Source organism: Macaca nemestrina, chromosome 19, assembly GCF_043159975.1.
Source record: "Macaca nemestrina isolate mMacNem1 chromosome 19, mMacNem.hap1, whole genome shotgun sequence".
NCBI lineage: Eukaryota > Metazoa > Chordata > Mammalia > Primates > Cercopithecidae > Macaca > Macaca nemestrina.
This window is the reverse complement of record NC_092143.1, coordinates 1,523,023-1,545,000: the sequence shown is the minus strand read 5'-3', so window position 1 is coordinate 1,545,000 and position 21,978 is coordinate 1,523,023. Positions and strand designations below refer to the sequence as shown.

At 48.0% G+C, this 21,978-nt stretch overlaps 1 protein-coding gene across 4 annotated transcripts in view; it reads left to right on the top strand.

Moving 5' to 3' along the window:
* LOC105489354 (spalt like transcription factor 3) overlaps positions 1-11,264 on the top strand; it is a 24,686-nt gene extending 13,422 nt beyond the window's left edge. Inside the window, exons 2-4 of one of the 4 annotated variants that reach the window (XM_071085831.1) lie at positions 1-1,913; positions 2,130-2,470; positions 9,269-11,264. The exon at positions 1-1,913 is cut by the window's left edge and continues 919 nt beyond it. In XM_071085831.1, the coding sequence (XP_070941932.1) occupies positions 1-1,913; positions 2,130-2,470; positions 9,269-9,292 (2,278 nt within the window). In that variant the 3' untranslated portion in view covers positions 9,293-11,264. Of the gene's footprint in view, positions 2,471-3,898; positions 6,788-9,265 lie in introns of those variants that run through there. The other 3 variants (XM_071085832.1, XM_071085830.1, XM_071085829.1) reach the window with 3 other exon arrangements.
* The last annotated feature ends 10,714 nt before the right edge of the window (positions 11,265-21,978 follow it).

The following is a 21,978-nucleotide window of genomic DNA, read 5'->3' as shown; positions in this document are numbered from 1 at the left end:
ATCGCAGCCACAGAGCGCGTCCACGCCGCCTGCCCTGGGCCCGGGGTCCGTGCTGGGCGCGGCGCCCGGCCTGCCAAGCCCGCTTCTACCTCAGACCTCTGCCAGCGGCGTCATCTTCCCCAACCCGCTGGTCAGCATCGCGGCCACGGCCAACGCCCTGGACCCGCTGTCCGCGCTCATGAAGCACCGCAAGGGCAAGCCGCCCAATGTGTCAGTGTTCGAGCCCAAGGCCAGTGCCGAGGACCCGTTTTTCAAGCACAAATGCCGCTTCTGCGCCAAGGTCTTCGGCAGTGACAGCGCGCTCCAGATCCACCTGCGCTCACACACGGGCGAGCGGCCCTTCAAGTGCAACATCTGCGGGAACCGCTTCTCCACCAAAGGCAACCTGAAGGTGCACTTCCAGAGGCACAAGGAGAAGTACCCCCACATCCAGATGAACCCCTACCCGGTCCCCGAGTACCTGGACAATGTGCCCACTTGCTCGGGCATTCCCTACGGCATGTCGTTGCCCCCAGAGAAGCCCGTGACCACCTGGCTGGACAGCAAGCCCGTGCTGCCCACCGTGCCCACGTCCGTGGGGCTGCAACTGCCGCCCACTGTCCCTGGCGCGCACGGCTACACCGACTCCCCCACCGCCACCCCCGCCAGCCGCTCCCCGCAGAGGCCCTCGCCCGCCTCCAGCGAGTGCGCCTCCTTGTCCCCAGGCCTCAACCACCCCGAGTCCGGCGTGTCAGCCACCGCCGAGTCCCCACAGCCACTCCTCGGCGGGCCGCCCCTGACTAAAGCCGAGCCCGTCAGCTTGCCTTGCACCAATGTCAGGGCCGGGGACACTCCCGTGGGCGCGCAGGCCAGCGCCGCGCCAACATCGGTGGATGGCGCTCCCACGAGCCTCGGCAGCCCCGGGCTGCCCGCCGTCTCCGAGCAGTTCAAGGCCCAGTTTCCGTTCGGCGGGCTGCTGGACTCGATGCAAACGTCGGAAACCTCGAAGCTGCAGCAGCTGGTGGAGAACATCGACAAGAAGATGACGGACCCGAACCAGTGCGTCATCTGCCACCGGGTGCTGAGCTGCCAGAGCGCGCTGAAGATGCACTACCGGACGCACACGGGGGAGCGGCCGTTCAAGTGCAAGATCTGCGGCCGCGCCTTCACGACCAAGGGCAACCTCAAGACGCACTTCGGCGTGCACCGCGCCAAGCCGCCCCTGCGCGTTCAGCACTCCTGCCCCATCTGCCAGAAGAAGTTCACCAACGCCGTGGTCCTGCAGCAGCACATTCGCATGCACATGGGCGGCCAGATCCCCAACACGCCGCTGCCCGAGGGCTTCCAGGATGCCATGGACTCCGAGCTGGCCTACGACGACAAGAACGCGGAGATTCTGAGCAGCTACGACGACGACATGGACGAGAACTCCATGGAAGACGACGCCGAGCTGAAGGACGCGGCCAGCGACCCGGCCAAACCGCTCCTGTCCTACGCGGGGTCCTGCCCGCCCTCCCCGCCCTCGGTCATCTCCAGCATCGCCGCCCTGGAGAACCAGATGAAGATGATCGACTCGGTCATGAGCTGCCAGCAGCTGACCAGCCTCAAGTCCGTGGATAACGGGTCCGGAGAGAGTGACCGCCTGAGCAACGACTCCTCGTCGGCCGTGGGCGACCTGGAGAGCCACAGCGCGGGTAGCCCCGCCCTGTCCGAGTCCTCGTCCTCGCAGGCCCTGTCGCCGGCCCCCAGCAACGGCGAGAGCTTCCGCTCCAAGTCCCCGGGCCTGGGCGCCCCGGAGGAGCCCCAGGAGATCCCGCTCAAGACCGAGAGGCCCGACAGCCCGGCCCCCGCCCCAGGCAGTGGAGGCGCCCCCGGCCGCGCGGGCATCAAGGAGGAGGCGCCCTTCAGCCTGCTGTTCCTGAACAGGGAGCGGGGTAAGTGTCCCAGCACTGTGTGTGGTGTCTGTGGCAAGCCTTTTGCTTGCAAGAGCGCGTTGGAAATCCACTACCGCAGCCATACTAAGGAGCGGCCGTTCGTCTGCGCGCTCTGCAGGCGAGGGTGCTCCACTATGGGTAATTTAAAACAGCACTTACTGACGCACAGATTGAAAGAGCTGCCTTCTCAGTTATTTGACCCCAACTTTGCTCTAGGTCCCAGCCAAAGCACTCCTAGCCTGATCTCCAGCGCCGCACCCACCATGATCAAAGTGGAAGTGAACGGTCACGGCAAGGCCATGGCGCTGGGCGAGGGTCCCCCGCTGCCCGCGGGCGTCCAGGTCCCCGCCGGGCCTCAGACAGTGATGGGCCCGGGCCTGACGCCCATGCTGGCCCCCCCGCCGCGCCGGACGCCCAAGCAGCACAACTGCCAGTCGTGCGGGAAGACCTTCTCCTCGGCCAGTGCCCTGCAGATCCATGAGCGCACGCACACCGGCGAGAAGCCGTTCGGTTGCACCATCTGTGGCCGGGCCTTCACCACCAAGGGCAACCTCAAGGTAAGAGCATGGCAGGCTCCAGCCCCGGCTGCGGTGCGCCGAGCCGCCGTGGCTTCCCCCATCACCTGCCGCGGACACAGCAACCGAGGTCCTGCTCCTATTCTGGCCAGGGGAACGAGATGCCACACGTGTGGGTGTGGGTGTGTTTGCATGCATGTGCGTGGTGTGTGTGTTGTAGGGTGTGATGTGTGTGTGTCGGCTGTGCGTGTGGGTGAGCGGTGTACCTATGTGCATGCATGTGGGTATGGGTTGTGTATGAGTATGCATGTGTAGGTGCCCCATGTGTGGGTGTATAATGTATCCATACGTGTATAATGTGCATGTCCAAATGGGCATGTCGTGTGTGTGGTGTCTGGCATGTGTGTGTGTCCCTGCGCACACACACTTAGGCTACATGCTGTTAATCGGCTGCAGGAGGAACAGGAGCCTGGGCCTCTCCCCAGGGACACATGCAGCTGGGCCTCTGATGGCTTCAGCCAGGTTAGGCATTGGTTAGGGGTGAGAACACTCACTTTACAACTTGGGGGACAGGTCTAGGGCCTGAAGCCCTCTGGAATCTGATCGAAAATAAACTTGGTTTTAAACCTCACATGTAATACAAGAAATACCAAGGCGAGGTCACTCAACAGGCCCTGTCGTTCTGTCCTTGTGGCTGCCAAGAGGGCCCACAGGAGGGGCGCTGGTTGAGAAACTCCTGGCGTGGGGCAGAGGAGCCAGCGCTGTGCTGAGATCGCAGCAGCAGTGGTAGAGAGGGTGTGTGACGAGTACTGGGTGGCTCAGGCCCGTTCCTTGTACCGTCTTGGCTGATGGCTGCTTTCTGTCCTCTGTGAAGTCCTCGTTTGCAAAGCCAGCCTGTCTGGGTTCCGGCAGCCTCTTCAGACAGCCCAAAGATCGATGCCTGCGGTTTCTACCCGGCGTGTGTGGGCTGGATAAGAACTGCCCCAAGGGTCTGCTGGCTGCAGGTGGCCCTGGGATGTTCTAGAATTAATGTTTTCTCGTTTGAGAGAAAGCAAGAGAAGAGAGGCACAGTCAGACAGTCCCAGCGGCAGAGGATGTGAAGTGGGGGACGGTGGAGGCCATGAAGGGAGCCAGGGCTTGGGCAAGTGAAGGGGCAAGACCTGGACCCTTCGAGCTCCAGAACGTTCTCTGGGTGGCCATGTGGGCTTTACACCTTAGGAGAAAATTAAAGTTTGTCTACTGAAAGACCGCATTCATTAATTTATATTTGTTGGTTTTGCTTATTATATTCAATAAAACAAGATGTTTGCATGTAGAAATATGAAGTGCCCGGAAAAGTCCACCTGTGTTTTGTTGTCCCTAAGTCGCGCTTGGGAGCGGGGTAGACCTCTGTCTGCCACAGTGAACGCGGAGCAGCTCTGCCTCCGTGTCTGGGCGCTTACTCGTGGGCTGTCTCCGTGTCTCGCGCAGGTGCACATGGGGACACACATGTGGAATAACGCCCCCGCGAGACGCGGCCGCCGCCTGTCTGTGGAGAACCCCATGGCTCTCCTAGGGGGCGATGCCCTGAAGTTCTCTGAAATGTTCCAGAAGGACCTGGCGGCTCGGGCAATGAACGTCGACCCCAGTTTTTGGAACCAGTATGCTGCAGCCATCACGAACGGGCTTGCCATGAAGAACAACGAGATCTCCGTCATCCAGAACGGAGGCATCCCCCAGCTCCCCGTGAGTCTCGGGGGCAGCGCCCTCCCCCCTCTGGGCACCATGGCCAGTGGGATGGACAAAGCGCGTACCGGCAGTAGCCCACCCATCGTCAGCTTGGACAAAGCAAGCTCAGAAACAGCAGCCAGCCGCCCATTCACACGGTTTATCGAGGACAACAAGGAGATTGGTATCAACTAGCCAGTGACTCGCTCATCTGCCCTGCCCAGGCCCACGTTTTGAAGTTGGAGCGCCAGGCCTCTGACCTTCCTTGCCTCGGTTCACCCATAGCAGAAAACACTTTGTGTGACTGCTGAGAGGTGGTCTTGTAAGTGCTGCATGGCGCCCCCTTCAGCAGCAAGCCTGACTGTTCTTGAGAACTCTGCAACCTTTTACATAAATTTCTGTCAAAAAAAAGTGCTTGGAAAACCGCCTTAGGAACAGAAAGAGCTCAGACCATGTCCACTTCCTTTCTCCTGAAACCCAATAATCTCTACGAGGGAGAAAGGGGTCCCCCGCGGTATTCCAGTGAAAATCATTTGATGGTTTCGTTTGAATTAGTTAAGACACTTGAACGATGTTTTTTAGAACTCTTCATGTTAAAGACGTGGTTTAGTACTCCCAATGCTGTGTACCATGACACTATCTTCGTCTGTAGTATTTATAATGTTAAGATTATGCGGGTAACAGACAATATAATAGCCCCGACCTTAAACGAAGCTTTTGTACTGCAGAATACATCTGGCTATGTGATTTTTTTTTTAAGCAAGATTTGTTTTACTATAAATAAGTGGATTATTTCAATGCAGGCAAAATTGTGAAGTTCTGTTGGGAAAGATAGCATGCTTTTCATGTGCGAGTACCTGTCAGTAATAAGCCTTTTTTTGGTTTTTTTGTTTGTTTGTTTGTTTTGTTTTTTTAATTTAAATGTTTGTAGCTGCTATGTGGACTGTTGTTTTCTAGTGTGGTCTGTAGCCCAATGACTGGGGAACGAGTTACAGACAAACATCACCGTAAATGACTCACAACATTATAAACAGTTGTGAGAAAATATTTCACATTATCAAAGCTGTACAATAAAAAGGTAATGTTTGTATAATGTGGTTGCAAACTCTTAATTTATACTATTGCACTTTTAGTATTTTGTATTAGGGAGGTTTGTCTATAATTTGAAAATTTAAAAAGATGTAAAGTATTTTATAAATAGTACTTCAATTTAAGGAAAATGGGAAAACTGTTACAGTTTCTTGTTTTGTCTTATGGTCAAACAATATTAGAAATCTATGCCACTTAAAAAGAAAAGCCACCAAGACTTGTCAGCTCCTCAGAAAATAGGGCCTGCCGTTTCTTGAGTTAAAATGATTTATTTAACTTTTCTACAAACACAAAGCCCATTTACAAACTGTGACCACCCCCTAATGAAACCTTGGTGAATTCCTCCTAGGACTGTGACATCAGTACACGCCAGGAAGGAACTAGGAGAACCTTTTGCAAGTCTGATTTTCCCGTAAGCGGGTCTGTCTCTCTCTCTCTCACCCACAGACAAGACTGTGGCTGCCTGGTGGCACTGGTCACGTGGACAGTAAACCCAAGAGAAGTGGCAAGTATCAGGCAGTACAATCAGTCATGACTTTGAAATTTTCCGAGTTCCTGATTTATTTATTATCTTCTCAGATGAAAGCAAAGCACAGTGTCCTCTGATTTTTCAGAACACAGTCTGGCGCTGATGGCTGAGCTGCATCCAGCCGGGAGGGCCCGGGAGGCAGGGGCGGCCGAGGCAGCGCAAACACGGCGTCGTGTGAACTACCTCATTTTTGTGCATTGCAAGCGTGCTGGCGTCTGACACTGTGAACTTCCAACAACAAAATTGTTCAAGAGATGCTCTGTCAGCTGGGTAACAGTGCGAGGAGTTGCATGCCCGGACGGTGAAGTCTTCTCGGTTGAGACAGAAAAATAAAACGATCTTCTCCTAACAACCACAGCAGCAACAACAATCATTGTGAGAGGATGGGCTGTGTGTGCCAGCGTGTCACTGAACAAAAAGAGTATCAAAGACTCATTAGCTGTTTATTTCTATTGGAAATGAACACTGAACTCTACAGCTCTGTTTTCCACGGTGATGAGATGTAACTTGGCCCCACTGTGCCACCTCTTCTCACGGGATGAGGGGTCGGGGTGTCTCAAGCATTAGGCAGAGAAAACTGAGGTGGCTTGAGGTCGCTGTGTTTCAGCAGTTGAATGTTTTCACTATTTATCAGTGTCCTTTCTGGTGTGTGTGTGTGGTTTTTTGTTCGTTTGTTTTTTGGTTAGTATTTGGTACCACATAGTGTCCTCTCTTCTCCCAAATGGATGTGTATATAACTAAAGAGAAATGTAAAGTGTTGTAAATAAGATGGCTCATGAAGGTACAGTGAGACTGACCCTCCTGTGTGCAGGGCTAGGCCATCCCTCTGCATGGTCAAGAGAGACGCTATTTTTATACTGTAATGCCATGCGGGGCTGGGGCCTCTCTGAGCAGCTGGGGATTGTTACCTAGACCCAATATTTTTTATTATTAAATCTTGTGGCTTGACACATCTACTGATTGAAATGGGATGTCTTAGTCTAGGTTACTATTTTTGTCACATGGAATTGAATAAAATGCAGGATGTAATGTTACTTCTGAGTTGCGTTCCTTGATTTCCCTAATGGAGAAAGTGGAATTTGAGGAGGTCATTTGTGGTGGGTGTGTGTCCGTGGTATTTCCACCAGGAACGTCAACACAGGTTGGCAGCTTAGATTTAAGCAGCGTCTCGGTGCATCTTGATTGGTCTTGAAATTTTTACTTTGTGCTTTTTTCCAAAATAAAAATTCGGCCTCCTAGTTGTGGGTTCTTTTTACATCTACGATGGAAGAAGATGTGGTAGAAAATTCCTGCATATCAGAGACTCCGCAGTGCCCAAAAATGACCGCTCAGAATTGCCTTCCTGTCATCAGCATGAAGTGAAAATGCCAGCTTTTCAGGTTGCTTGAACACATAGATGTGCATCTAATCACAGGACAGGATAGGAGTGGGTGGGGCGGTGCCCACAGTGTGGCAGCAGCAGCAGCTTTGTGAGTTCATGGATGGTGGCTCCACACAGCTTAATTCCAGATGGAGAACGTCCTTAATTTAAAATAAGCTTTACCTCACTGATAACATTTAATAAGAATGATTTTATAGCTCCTGGATTTCAAGATATGTAATCAATTTCTTTTTTTATTATTTTTATTTTTAAAAAGAATAACTACTGACAACCTAAAAGCTACAGTGATTTTTACCTGGGAAGTACCAGGTGGCTTTTAACGAATGATAAAGGTACTAACCACTAAACTAACCAATCCAGGCCAACCTTCCAGCAGATATCGCTAGCCTTAGAAATCAAACCATGTTGATTTCAATGTTAGAATAGAAAGTATAAAATGTAAACTGACTAAATGAGATCGTAAATTCAATTTTTTTAAAGTAAGGAATTAGCAAAAAAAATGTACAGCCATCTAAAGTAATTAACATAAACTAAAATGCAGGAGAAAAGGGATTTACTTCTTGTATTTTAAAAATATTTCCAGAGGTAAGGTCAGAGATGTTAGGCTTGGCAAGCCTGGGTGTTTACTGCTTTCTGATGCCAACTATGGTGATGTAAACTGTGTATCAAAGAATCATAAATGCCAACAATCCCTAAAAATTATTTAAATACATTTCTAAGTTCATTACAGGAAACATTAACATTTAAGCTAATTAATAAGTACTGCTAAAGGGCTAAAAAGCAATTGTCTTCCAGCTCTTGCTGTTTAATTTTGGCCCCATGGAAGCTTGGAGGCATGGGAGCCCCTACCTGCTTTTCCTCTGCCTTTGGCAGGCACTGCCCGGTCCCCATCTTGTGTTTTACAAAGCCCCGGTGAACATCAGGGCCATTTCTTTATCACTAGGCTGCATGCATGTTTCCAGCCCAACCAGTTTCAAATCACTGTGTTCACTGTGGTGGTTTGTGACGCCGCAGATGGCCAAACCTCTCGTCCCTCTTCTGGTGCACGCGTGAAGCCGGAGACGGTGCTGCACGTGTTTCATTCTCGCCCAGCTTGTCACCCGCAAGCTCACTGCCAACCTGAGGGCCCCGTGTTCAGGCCTCTGTGTTACCACCTTGTGCTCGTTTGCTAATTACTGAGACAGGCAGACGGTACCTGTTTATTCCTTTGAAAGTTTCTTACGACACAGTGCTTCACTGAAAAAAAAGAGGACATGAAACGTTTATCCCGGCAGACCTGTTTGCTGCTTTTTAGCTATGTTAAAACTTGATCTACAAAATATTCTATATAACATGGGAAGGAAGTGACATTCCCCTTTTTCATGTAAGAAGGAAATATTGGGCATTAATTCTCAGTATTCTTTATGAAGTGAAAACTTTAAAATGAAATGACAATAGAGGCTTTTTTTTTTTTTTGGCCATTCTCTTTTCAGCATTTCTGTACCAAGCGAGGCTTGGGGCGTGACCTTGTCCTCTCTGCATTGTCCTGGCTGGTACAATCCACGCTGGGGCCCGGGGAGGGGGCCCGGCGTGGAGAAGGTTCTCACTCTGTGCCATGTAAAAGCTGCTTTGCTATCTGTAGGAAGAGGGTAGAATTTGACGATATTCAAATCCTTTTCAGTTCTCTTCAAACTTCCATGTTTTTTTTTAAGAACTACCACTAATGTACATCTTTCTCTTTACCCAAAAATAATTATGAAAAAAATTGATGGTATTTATTATATAGAGAGAAAATATGAGTTATTACCTAAAAATATTCTCCCATAGATATGAAAAATCAATTACAAGTAACTTTGCTAAAGAAACTACTACACGGAATCATTTTTGGATCATGAAAAATGTATTTGTATCTTTTTTTAAATGAAAAAGCCATTGAACTTATTGATGTTAAAAATGCAACTAGGTAAAATAAAATCAAGCTGTGAACTGATGCGTACTGCATATTCTGTTAGATAAGGGACATTAGAAACATACTTGATTTTTCCATGAGTCCTGCACACAAGTACACACACAGCCCCTCATTACAGCATTATATATTCAAAAGAGTATGCAATTGAAAACAATGTGTTTTTTTTTTCTTGTTATTCCTTAGTAGAATATCAGAGAGCCTAAACTATGAACATTGGTGTTACTGTCCTGATTTCTACCACGGTCTGCATCTTTGGCCTGTTTTCATTGGAAGTATCATAGATTGTCATTTGGACAGACCATTCCTAGCGAATACTTGCCTTTCGGGGAGCTTGGATAACCCTGTGGGAAAATCGGAAAGCCAGCGAGACAAGAGGAAGAAGAGAAGTCACGGTGTCAGATTACGTTTGTGTTCTGTTCTGTCCAAAGTTCTTTACATCAGTAAATGAAAAACAAATGGTGCATAGGCCATGCCCTGCAGCGAAAGATGCAAGGACTTGTTCATATTGGTATGAATCGCTCACTGTATATGATTCAAACGTGGAAATAAATGTCTGATTACAGTTGTTCCAAATGTGATTATTTGTGAACATGGGAAATGGGTAATACTTTCTATGTTGGTATGATACACATATTTTAAATTACAGAATGATCTATAAACTAGAATTCTTACAGAAAAGTGTAAATTATTTCCTTCATTCCTCGTGGTTATTTTAGGTGTGACTAATTTCCATTTCGTTCTTTCTAGCTTAACTTAAAGGACATCTGAATTTTAATACCAATACCTTTTTACAAATAGGGATAAAAATATCTAAATGACAAAATCATTTTTATAAGTCACAAGATCTTTTAATTATATGTATAATGCAAAATGTTTCTGTTTGATTTTTTTTCTCTTTGCCGTATCAAGGACTGTTTAAGAACAGCTCCCGTTGTGACCTTAATTTACCCAGAAAAAACGTGCCCGCCCACCCTCACGCTGCTGCTGCAGCAGAACGAGCAGGCCTAGAAAAACATTTTCCATGTCAAATGGTGACAGTCTTATGAATACACAATTAAAAAGTGCAGAAAGACTTCCCCACACACTGAGATCGTTTAAGGAAGATTTTGCACATAAGCGTCTCACCCTTGTTTGTTTTTCTTGGTGATTTTTAGTAACAGAGCATCACATACCACCAAGAAATACAGCCGGCAGGTCCGCAGAACTGCACAGCGTCAGCCTACTTGAAATGTTAGGTATGGAACCATCAAGAAAAATTTTGCAACCCAGACACTTTATATTTGGGATTCTTAAAAATCCTGCTGGTAATTCAAGAGGTGGGTACTGTTAAAGCATATTATCTCAAGGATAAACAATGCAGTTATTATTGGACATTATAGACACATGCTGAGTAGTAAGTTGAATAATCAGCCTATAATTTCACCCAAGAAACTACTAGATCTTTCTTTATTATTGAGAAATAGAGTGCATAAACCTCAGATTTTAATTAGGGGCTGTAGGTAATTTGGGCAAATGAACTTTCATTAATAAATATTTGTAAGTAATTAGTTTTTCCCAAGCAAAACTCTAAATATATATATTCTCATCTCAGAACATGTTATAGGATCTGAAAATAACATCTAACCTGTTGTTGAAGTTAATGAATCCCCCACCTCATTCACTCGGAGCTAATTCCTTGCCTAAAGACCCTGTGTATTTATTCACGTGTGCGTTGCTGTCTCTCACTGAGAAGTTACCTCATGACTTAGTTACTCTGTTCTTTCAATTTATGTTTTAACCTTGACACTACCACCTCCATCACCATCTGCTGAAGAGTAGCTGTAGACCAAGTTTTAAATTACAACAATACAGTGGTTATTTTCAAGGATGGTCCCTGAGACCAAGCTCTGAACCCAATAACCTTTTCCTACCACTGGCCTGGATTAGAGTCTCAGTTTTAGAAACACTCAGTGGTCTTCAAAAAACTGAAAATCATGGCTAGACTTAGTATTTAACTGAAGGCAGATTGAAGATTTTCTCAAAAGCCCTGAAAAGGGGACCTGACAGAGGAGTTGTGTCTCCATGTCCTCCCTGGGCGTGGGTTTCAATTTGGCACAAACCAACCATTGTCTGTGGACTCAGACCATGTCCTGGTGGATGCACAGCAAATTCACGAGTGCATGTGGTGCCCTCCATACGTGGGCTTCAGTACACCAGCTGAAAAGTGTGTGTGTGTGTGTGTGTGTGTGTGTGTGTGTGTGTGTGTGTGAAAGACCACACGTGTTTGCTGCCTGCCTTAGGGATCGATGCCTATTGCTCCAGGATCAATCTGATCGCAACCACAGATAGTACAGGATTGGCCAAGTCGAAGCTCAATTTGCCCACAGTGTGTGGCTGATGGAATCTAACTCAGTTGGCTCTGGGAGTGTTAAACGAATAATTATAGGCCACGTAAAAGTAATAAATGCGTGGAAATAATATTTGTAACCACGGGGGAAAAAAGCATCACCACACCCAGATAGCTCATCTTTGAAGGAACCACAAAGAGAACATGGGCATCAGGTCTTGCAGAAAGGGGGCATTGCCTGTCTTTTGATAAAAACTCACTTCAAAAAAGCTTCTTAACTCCCAATCTTTATCTTGCAAAATTGTTCAGAACTACTTTTAATTATGTTAATCTTCATTATAATATTTAGTAGAAATGTCTACTTTATTATAAGATGTGCGGACAAGAAAGAATGACTATTTAAAGTAACAATCAACTGTCTAAGAAGAGGTGCACTTAGCTCAGCTCAGCAAATGTCTGCTTGTCCAGAATAACAAGTTAAACTTTTAAAGTAGAAGATAATGCTGAGCTTAATAATTTTATTAATGTGTACTCCCTGACATCAGAAAATCCTAGCTTTTCTAAACTTCATAGACACAGATGAAACGTTTGACATATGTTTGCAAGGCTAGCTTAATTATTATTATTATACTAGAAAATATTCAATACAAAAATTAGCCGGGCATGGTAGCAGGTGCCTGTAATCCCGGCTACTCAGGAGGCTGAGGCAGGAGAATTGCTTGAACTCAGAAGCAGAGGTTGCAGTGAGCCGAGATCACACCACTGCCCTCCAGCCTGGGTCACAGGGTGAGACTCCATCTCAGAAAAAAAAAAAAAAAAATCGCTATTTCACAAGCATTTAAAGAATTGTATGTTGGCTATTACTCGTATTTCCCAGGCTTTTGTAATTAGAGAGATGGAGCGTTTCTCTTGGTGTGTTGGAATTCCGTCCGCAGAAGGCTACGTGTTGCTTCTGGAGTACTGAATTCACCGATGCAAATATAACCAGTTACTTGGCCTTTCAGGATGAGGCGCCAGCCACAGGCCTCCTTCCCCAGTGGAACAACTTCCTCCAAGGCTTTTTCTTTTTTCTTTCTTTTTTGAAACAGAGTTTCACTCTTGTTGCCCAGGCTGGAGTGCAATGGCACAATCTTAGCTTACCACAACCTCTGCCCCCCAAGTTCAAGCGATTCTCCTGCCCCAGCCTCCCAAGTAGCTGGGATTACAGGCATGCGCCACCACGCCCTGCTAATTTTTTTTTTTTTTTTAAGTAGAGACTGGGTTTCTCCATGTTGGTCAGGCTGGTCTTGAACTCCCGACCTCAGGTGATCCACCTGCCTTGGCCTCCCAAAGTGCTGGGATTACAGGCGTGAGCCACCGCACCCGGTCCCTGGCTTTTTCTAAGAATTATTGATGGTACCTTTGAGGCCCTTTGATTTATTTTTATTTTTGTTTTTATTTTCGAGATGGGGTCTCACTATGTTGCTCAGGCTGGTCTCAAACTCCTGGCCTCAAGTGATCCTCCTGACTCAGCCTCGCAAATTTGGTGCTAGGATCACAGGTGTGGGTCCTTTGATTTTTAAGTTACAGTTAACTTCGTTTAGAAACATGAAACCAAACACAAAACATTCCAGCCTTTCTAAATGCTTAAAATAATTTCCAAAATGTAAGATGTGGCGACCTAAGTCCTCTGGTAACACAGAACGCCAGGATTCCCGCAAAGAGATTCCTGAAGCCACAGGTGAGAGGAAGGAGCCTGCGGAGTGGGCAGCCGTTCCCTGGCTGCGCTGTGGCCTGCGCCGGGCCTGGCTTCGAGGCCCAGTTCCGATCCCGCGGCGAGCTAGCAAGTGTTGGTCCGCTTTTGACAGTCACTTCTAGGTAAGTCCCTGAGTCTCACAGCGGCCTCGCTGCTTTAAGGTGCTCATGCGTGTGTCTCCGCACGTGTCCCCGGAGGCCCCGGAGCAGCGGGAAGTCAGCGGACACTCCTGAGTCCCCTCCCCGGGCTTTCTGGGGACCGGGGCTCTGGGGCAGAGCTCTGAGCCCTGCGCCAGCCCCAAAAGCATGTGCCCCTGCGGCCCACGTGCAGCCCTCAGTGACCCCGACCCCACGGCTCTTGTGGGGGCGGAGGGCGTGTGGGCTCCAGAGGCGTCGAGCACCCGGACACGGAGGAGGGCAGGGCCTCCCCTCCCAGGGGCTCGGCCATCGTGGCAGGAAAGCCTGTGACCTCGGCTGTCGGTGCCAGGATGGTTCCCGCAGGCGTGCCCGGGGTCAGTCCTCACTCGCTGGCTGCAGAGCCCGATCGACCGAGGCGCTGCCCTGGGAGGGAGAAGCCCGGCCCGCGAGGGAAGACCCAGCCCTGGGAGCGGGGCCCATCCTCGGGGCCCATCCTCGGGGCCCATCCTCGGGGCCCAGGGCGAGCCCTGCGCAGGGAAGGCCTCTGCCACCCCCAGGCATGTCCCTGGCCGGCGCGGTGGCTCCTCCCCAGCTGCAAAGGCAAGGCTGGCTCCAGGTCGCCAGAATTCCGGCCACAGCCACCCCCGATGAGCCCCGCGGGGCTTCTCACCAGGCTGCGGGGCTGCGGGTCCCGGGCGCGCCCGTTGCCCGGTCGCACGCGGATCTTGGAACAAAATGTGGGCGTCCACGTGAGGCCCGAGCAGTGGCTGTGACGCCCCCCGCGGGGTGCGATCTCCCCGGGAACCGGCCGCCCTGTCCCTGCCTGGGCCCGCCCTTCTGAGCCGCACCGGAGCCGCCAGCCCCCCGATGTCATTTTGGCACGTGAGGCTCAACATCTTTTCCGTTCCGCCCCACGCGGCGCCAGCTTGTATTTTAAATAACGTCTCTCTTGTGTTCCACGTCCACGGGCTCGGGAGGCTGTCCCCGCAGGCAGGCACGGGGCACCCAGGCCACTGCTGAGCCCTTCCTTTTGGGGACCCAGAATCACAGCAAAACTCGCCCGTGGCGCGGTCACCCCAACAGCTCCACGTGGGGGTCGAGTCTGGAGGGTCAGCCTCCTAAGCGCCAGGCGGGTCAGCTGTGATGACTGAATGGGGCTGCGGAGCTGGGTCCAGAATTAACAGTTAATTGTACACCTGGCAGCTTAGAGGGAAGGGTTCCCGCAGGAAACTCCGCCGGCCTCTCTGCAGGCTCATGGGGTCAGAATGTCCAAGGGCAGAGCCCACGTGTTGATCAGCTGGGCCAGGGTTTAAAACCGCTGGTCTGCACGGGACTTGGTGCTGTTACATCAGCACAGGGCGCTGACCATGCGGTTAGATGCAGATTCCAGTTCTCCAGGTGAGTCTGACAGGATCCCAGGCGCTGGTGCAGCTGCTTCTGGTCTTGGGATCACTTTAAGGAAGCTTTGAACAGTGCTTCAAGAAGGAGCTGGCCCTGTGCTGTGATGAAGTAGAAGTTTGTCTCCAGTGCTGCCCAAGGCACCCAGTGTCCTTATGTCCTTTTTTTCCAAGGTCCTTGTTCTATCAGTTAAGTTTGCATTTGACTACAAATAATGGAAACCCCGTATCATAGCTTCAGTCAGAGTTTGTTTTTCTCACATAACTCGAAGTCCAGAGCTAGGGGCTTGCTGGGGATGACTCAGTGCCTCATGGACACCCCCACAGGCATTAGTGTGTGGGTTGTTCTCACACTGCTCCCCATGTGACCACAGGATGGCTGCTGCAGACCCAGCCATTGCATTCACGCTCCCTCAGAAAGAGGAAAGAAGAACCGAGGGCACCAGGCCTGGAAGCCAACCCCATCCCTTGATCAAAAGAGTGAAAGCTTTTCTGGAAACCCCATTCAGCTGACTTCTGCTTGGGTTTCTTGGACCCACACTGTGTCGTGGGGCAACTCCCAACTGAGAAGTGAGTCAGGTAGGCTCACTATCAAAAGAAAAAGAGGAGAGTTAGAAGCGATTAAAATTTCTGACAAATTGGCTTCCCAGAAACCAAACTTCTGTAAAGTTTGAAGAATATTTCTGCATTTATAACACTCGTATCAGTTCATCAACAAATATTTATTGGACACTTGTTATGTGCAAGGCTTTGGGGCTGGCTCCACTAAGGTGAGAACCTACATATGTTCCCATAGGATACACACAAGACGTTGAATAGAACACCTGATTCTATTCAATGGAGGAGAAGAGTCGTCAGCCATGCAGTGGCTCATCCCGGGGCCCTCTGGCCTCCTGCCCTGAGCCACTGTGCCGCCAGCCTCACGAATGCCTGGCCAACAGGACCTGTTCAGCCATCTCCATGCTGCCCGAGGCTGCTTCCTGCCTAAGTGGGTTAGTGGGCATCGTGCTAATCCTAGACAGCCTGGGCTCTGTGATCAGAGTCCTCTCTTTGGATTCTAGCTTTTACTCGCACAGCTTTTAACCCCAGGCTGTTGCCTGTGCTCTCTGCATCTCAAATGCAGGGTTTGTAAAATGGAACACAGGGGGCTGCCTTGCTGGGCTTCTGAAAGGGTCACCAGCCTGATGCCATCCGTTCCTGAGGGGCTCCCTCTGCCCAGAATGCCTCCCCCAGCTCTTTTCAGGCACCCATCCCTCCTAAAGGGAGTCATCGGCCATGTGTAAGCGGAGCAACGAGGAGACCAGATCCGCAGTCCGGAGATACTGCTCCAGCAACCTGGTCAGCGTGTGGGAGGGAAGCGGGCGGGGGGCTCCGCACCGTCCATGGCTGGCTCCGGGCGACTTCCAGCGGAGCCAGCTGAGGGGGGCAGCCTGAGGCACGGGGCCAGGGCACAGCACCCCACAGACTCCAGGACCCCAACCCCAAAGTTAGGGCTGAGGCTCAGCCTCGCCAGCGGGGCAGGGGATGCTGGAGCCTTTGGGGGAGTTAATTTTGATAATGAGGGTAGAGGGAAGCCATCACACTCTGAGCTCTGATGCAGATAGCCACCGGCAGACCCAGGACTGGAGCCAGGACCAGCAGGACAAAGCCACTCCAGTGGCCTGTCCGCGAGGTGAAGGGGCTGCTGGGCCCCCTTTTGCTCCAGAAAGCAGCATGTGAGGTGGTCGCGAACGGTCCCACTTCCGGATGATGTTCCCACCACTCCCTGTTCTATGTCTGTGTGCGTGCTGTCCACGTATTCCAGCTTCCTCATCAGAGGAGCGGCGTGGCCCACTGCAGGAGACTCACCCTGCCAACCACTAAGGGCCAGGGTCGTGTTAACACCCAAGAGATGCTTTGGACACAGGCCTGCATGTTAGTTGCATGATTATGTGAACTGTGTTTCACAAGGGAAACATACGTACATTCTCACCTTAGTGGAGTCAGTCCCAAAGCCTTGCACGTAACAAGTGTCCAATAAATATTTGTTGATAAACTGATATTTGTGTTGTAAATGCAGAAATATTCTCTGAATTTCACAGAAATCTGGCTGAAGAGGGAGGCCAGTCCACCAGGAAACTGTAATCTTTTCCACCTCTCCTTTTTCTTCTAATAGTAATTATTGACAGGGAATGCTGAATGGTTTTTCTGCGGTCACATCCCCGTGTTCAGTTTAATGATATGGGGAACTGCAGATGGAGGTGAGGATAACTTGAAAAGAAAGGGTATTATTGGTAAATGCGCTGGAAGCCTTGCAAATTTGAGAGGATAAATTGAAATTTTGCAGGACTAATGAGTTTTTGAAAACTGTTAGCCAGGCTTGTCCAAACCTTTCTCTCCCTATTTAAGATTTTCTAAATTAGAAACTCAGAAATTTCAGTAGTTGTCGTGGTCCTGGGATGAATAAACAGCCCAAGTAGACGGCGTGTTTCCATTTGTTAAACGTACACTATATCTCGTTTCCATTGTCATCATAGTGCATTATTCTTATTGCGATTGATAGTCTGTTCAGAGCACTTGCTTTGTGGAGCCAAGATCTAAATACTTTGCAACCATCGCTGGAATTCAGCTATCAACAATGACTGGATTCTAGGCATTTACATTTAATTTTCATCTGCCCTATGGTATCCTGGAACATTTCCATATAAACCCAAAATTAAAATTTGAAGCAAATGCACTGTATCTCTGAAATCATTCTGGGTTCAAGGAGTTTGTAACCCAGTGGTTACTAGAATCTTTTTATTTATTTATTTATTTATTTTTTTTTTTTTTGATACGGAGTCTCACTCGGTCGCCCAGGCTGGAGTGCAGTGGCCAGATCTCAGCTCACTGCAAGCTCCGCCTCCCGGGTTTACGCCATTCTCCTGCCTCAGCCTCCCGAGTAGCTGGGACTACAGGCGCCCGCCACCTTGTCCGGCTAGTTTTTTGTATTTTTTTTAGTAGAGACGGAGTTTCACCGTGTTAGCCAGAATGGTCTCGATCTCCTGACCTCGTGATCCGCCCGTCTCGGCCTCCCAAAGGGTTACTAGAATCTTGAGTTTGATTCTTGGGCTTAAGCCTTAGTGTCAAATTTGAATTTGGATTCATCATTGAATTGTCACGGACCTACAGCCACATTTAAAAATCTTTGAATCCAAAACAGTGAACCTTTATACACTCTGGGCTGTGAAAGTGACCTTTATTTTTATTACTATCATCAACCATTTCATCGGATGCCACTGTCAACTGGCTTAAATATTATTTGCCTCAGTGTACTTAATTTGTAGCCCTAGGGGAATTGTTATCCCCATTCATCAGCTGAGATTGTATTTTACTTTGCATTTATATCCTTCCATTATGTAACATTATGTAGCTGAATGTGAGGAATATGCTAACTATCCTTAAATATAATTTTCCTCCTAAGCAGATCATGTGAGATTATTTTGCCTCTTGCAAAAACTCCTCTGTGAAATATTTTATCTCCATTGCTAGAAATATTCTTAAATGTGATACAGATACATCAAAAAAATTAAGTTGCTCACAGTTTTATTGGCAATAATGTGAGAAATAATTATGAATTCTAAGTTGTCGGGGTTTTTTGTTGTAGTTTATTTGTTTCCCATGTCAAAATTTTCAGCGATATTTTGTTAACATGTTAGAAATCTTTCAGACTACCATTGAAATTTTAATCCCTATCATTGTTTCATATTGACTTTAAAGCTAGAGTAATTTATCCTGAAATTTTTATCTATCATCTTCAGAATAAGCGGTTTGTATAGATGTCACTCTCTCTTTTAAACTGAAACTGCACCCTCATTCTGTTACCTTCATGATGAAAGAGAATTAAGGGTTTCTGGCCAAGTGGCAGTTTTCAAAATGTGGGTCACAATTCATTTGTGGGTCATGAGATCAGCTTAGCGGTTCTAAACCAGTCGTGTGTGTGTGTGTCTGTGTGTGTGTGTGTTTAATGAAAGAAAATAGAGTAGAAAGTGTCAAGCTTTGTGGCAAATTAAAAGGGTGAGTCCCAGTTGATGTTCCTGCGTGAGTGTGGCTGGGCTGTCCGTGTGAAGTGGGTCATGACCACACCGTTTGAAAAACGTCACTGTAGGCCGGGCGCGGTGGCTCAAGCCTGTAATCCCAGCACTTTGGGAGGCCGAGACGGGCGGATCACGAGGTCAGGAGATCGAGACCATCCTGGCTAACACGGTGAAACCCCGTCTCTATTAAGAAATACAAAAAAGTAGCCGGGCGAGGTGGCGGACGCCTGTAGTCCCAGCTACTCGGGAGGCTGAGGCAGGAGAATGGCGTGAACCCGGGAGGCGGAGCTTGCAGTGAGCCGAGATCCGGCCACTGCACTCCAGCCTGGGCGACAGAGCGAGACTCCGTCTCAAAAAAAAAAAAAAAAAGAAAAGAAAAACGTCACTGTATGGATGCATCCTTTCCTTTGTCTTTTTCTTTTCTTTTCTCTCTTCGACTTTATTTGAGTCCTCACCTTGCTTAGGAAGGATTCAAGGCTCGGGGTGTGAAGCTGAAGTCAGATTGCCAGGATTCAGATTGGAGCTCTGTCATTTCCCTCATCTGGGAAATGGGCATAAAGACAGTGCCAGCTCCACAGACTCCTTGTGCAGGTGACGCGCGTGGAAGGGAGTCACACTGTTCCTTGTGACAGCGGAACAGTCGACAGCAGATCACACGTCCCCCGCTGGGCCCATCGGATCACAGTGGAGCTGGAAAATCCCCATCCCCGGTGACGCTGGGATGGCTGCATGTAGCACAACGCATGACTCACGTGTGTGTGGTGACACTGATGTACACAAGCAGACTGCACTGCCGGTCTGTGACAGTCCAGCACACAGCTGTGTCCGGTACATGATGCTCGATAATCATAATAAAAAGCATTGTTCTGCTTTACGTATTTACTATACTTTTTATTGTTATTTTAGAGTGTTCTTTCTACTTATGTATGTCTATATTAAAAGGTAACCGGAAAACAGCCTCAGGCAGGTCCACCAGGAAATGTCCAGCAGAAGGCTTTGTTATGACAAGAGAGGACAGCTCCATGCATGTTATCGCCCCAGGAGACCTCCCAGCGGGACGAGATGTGGAGGCAGAGGCCGTGACACCGATGATCCTCACCTTGTGTAGGCCAAGGCTAATATGTGTGTTTGTGTCTTAGTTTTTAACAAAAAGTTTGAAAACTTAAAAAAAATTTAACTAGAAAGAAGCCCATAGCATAAGGATATAAAGAAGACATTTTTGAACAGCTGTACAATGTGTTTATCTTTTAAGCTGTGTTATGACAAGATCCAAAAACTGTTTTTGAATTTAAAAGTTTATAAAGTAAAAATGTTACAGTAAGCTCAAGTTTATGTAATGAGCTGAGCGTAGCCTAATTGCAGTGTTTATAAAGTCTGCAGCTGTGTCCACGCCCTCACTCACGGCTCACCCGGGGCAGCCCCCAGTCTGACAGGCCGCGTTCATGGTCCGTGCCCAATGCAGTGCGCCGTTTTTTAATCCTATCTACGGTTTTTACTGCACCTTTTCCACGTTTAGGTATGTTTAGGTGCATAATACTTACCATCGTGTTACAATTGCCTGCAATACTCAGTTCAGGCCATGCATGTCTGCAGCCCTGAGCCATGGGCCACGCCTGCAGCCTTGGTGTGTGTAGGCCGCACCGCCCAGGTTTGTGTAAGGACCCTGTGTTGACCCCACAATGACAAATCGCCTAATGACCCATTTGTCAGAACACACCCTCGTGATTAAGTGATGCATGACTTTTTATAAAGTGCTCAGAGCAGTGGTTGATATATAGTATTACATAAATGTTAGTGATAATATTATTCAACTCTTGAATCATCTATTGCTCCAATATTTGCTAAGTTTCTTTTTTCATTGTTACTCAATTATTTTTTACCATTTGCTCCATCCTTTAATCATGTGTCATTCTTTCAACATTTTATATTTTGGGTTTGGTTTCTAGACAAACATTTATGTCCCTTTATATTAACATTGTTTATATGGAAATAAAAATATTTGCAGTTCCTGATATAAAGGTTTAAAAGGTTTTATATAGTAAGTAACTCTCTATTGAATTTAAATCTATTGGAATAACTTAAGGAGGTTTTCAATTATGGAAGAACTCCCTGAATGCGTGTATTACTAGTACAATATGGTGAAGGGTTTTAATCACACTGGTTTTGAAGACAATGGTGAAAGGTTTTAATCACATTGGTTTTGAATCATGAATGTACTTTGGGGAAGGGTCATAAACTACTTGGTAACAAAATGATGAAATGCAACAATTTTAAGGTGAGACACATGTAAGAATAAACACTGGGATCTTTTCTTGAGGTTTCTGGAGGGTTTTTTATAATTCATACAGGAAATGAAGAAGGGTGGGTATAGCTATTCCAAAGAAATAGAAAAACAAGGTGTAACCATCCAACCAGAGATGGTACAAACTTCCAAAAATAAATCACTGATTTTAAGAAAAGCAAAAATAAAGGGGAGGATTGTTATTCTCAGTAGTTCTATCCTGCAAAAATGTTTAAGCTTTAAGTAGATAAACACAATCAGAACCATAATTTTGTACCCTTAACCAAGCCAGAAAGCTGGGAGGATTGCATTGAACACTCGCAGGTGAGCGTCGTATCCTCATAAATGACTCTGGCTTCTGACACAGTGTCTTTTTAGCCATGGAGAAGGGAAGGTATCACAATCTGGAGGCCAAAGAATTAAAAACAGAATAATGCAGGAGGAGATATAAAATTGAGGAATCACCAACATTATGCATAGCACAGCTCCCAACTAAACAAGTGTCTGGGCAAATATGTACTTTCGATATTTCTGAAAACCCAGGAGAAGCACTTTCTGTAAATTGTGAAAGAATGTGTGTGCTGGTTGCCTATACACACGGCATTTCCCACCCAAGAAGTCACCTCCATAGCTGAGATGAAATATTTATCTTCAGCAAAAAGGGCATAAACAGTTGTTGAGGAAAAATATACAATAAGTTTTTAAATGTCTGCATGATTGAAGCACTTAGGTGTGTTTTGGGTAATAGAAATAATAGCAGAACCAAAACTCTCTTCGTAAAGATAGCATTTTTCTTAAACGCTGAGAGCAAACTCCCAAAGTCCCAGCGGCCCAGCGACAGCGAGAACCTCCCCGGGCTGCGGGAGCCACGGCAGGAGCGTGGAACTGTGCCAGGGCGAAGGAGTTTCAATAGAAAGAGACACATTGCTGAGGCAGCTGAACAGAGAATTTTAACACTGGAAATG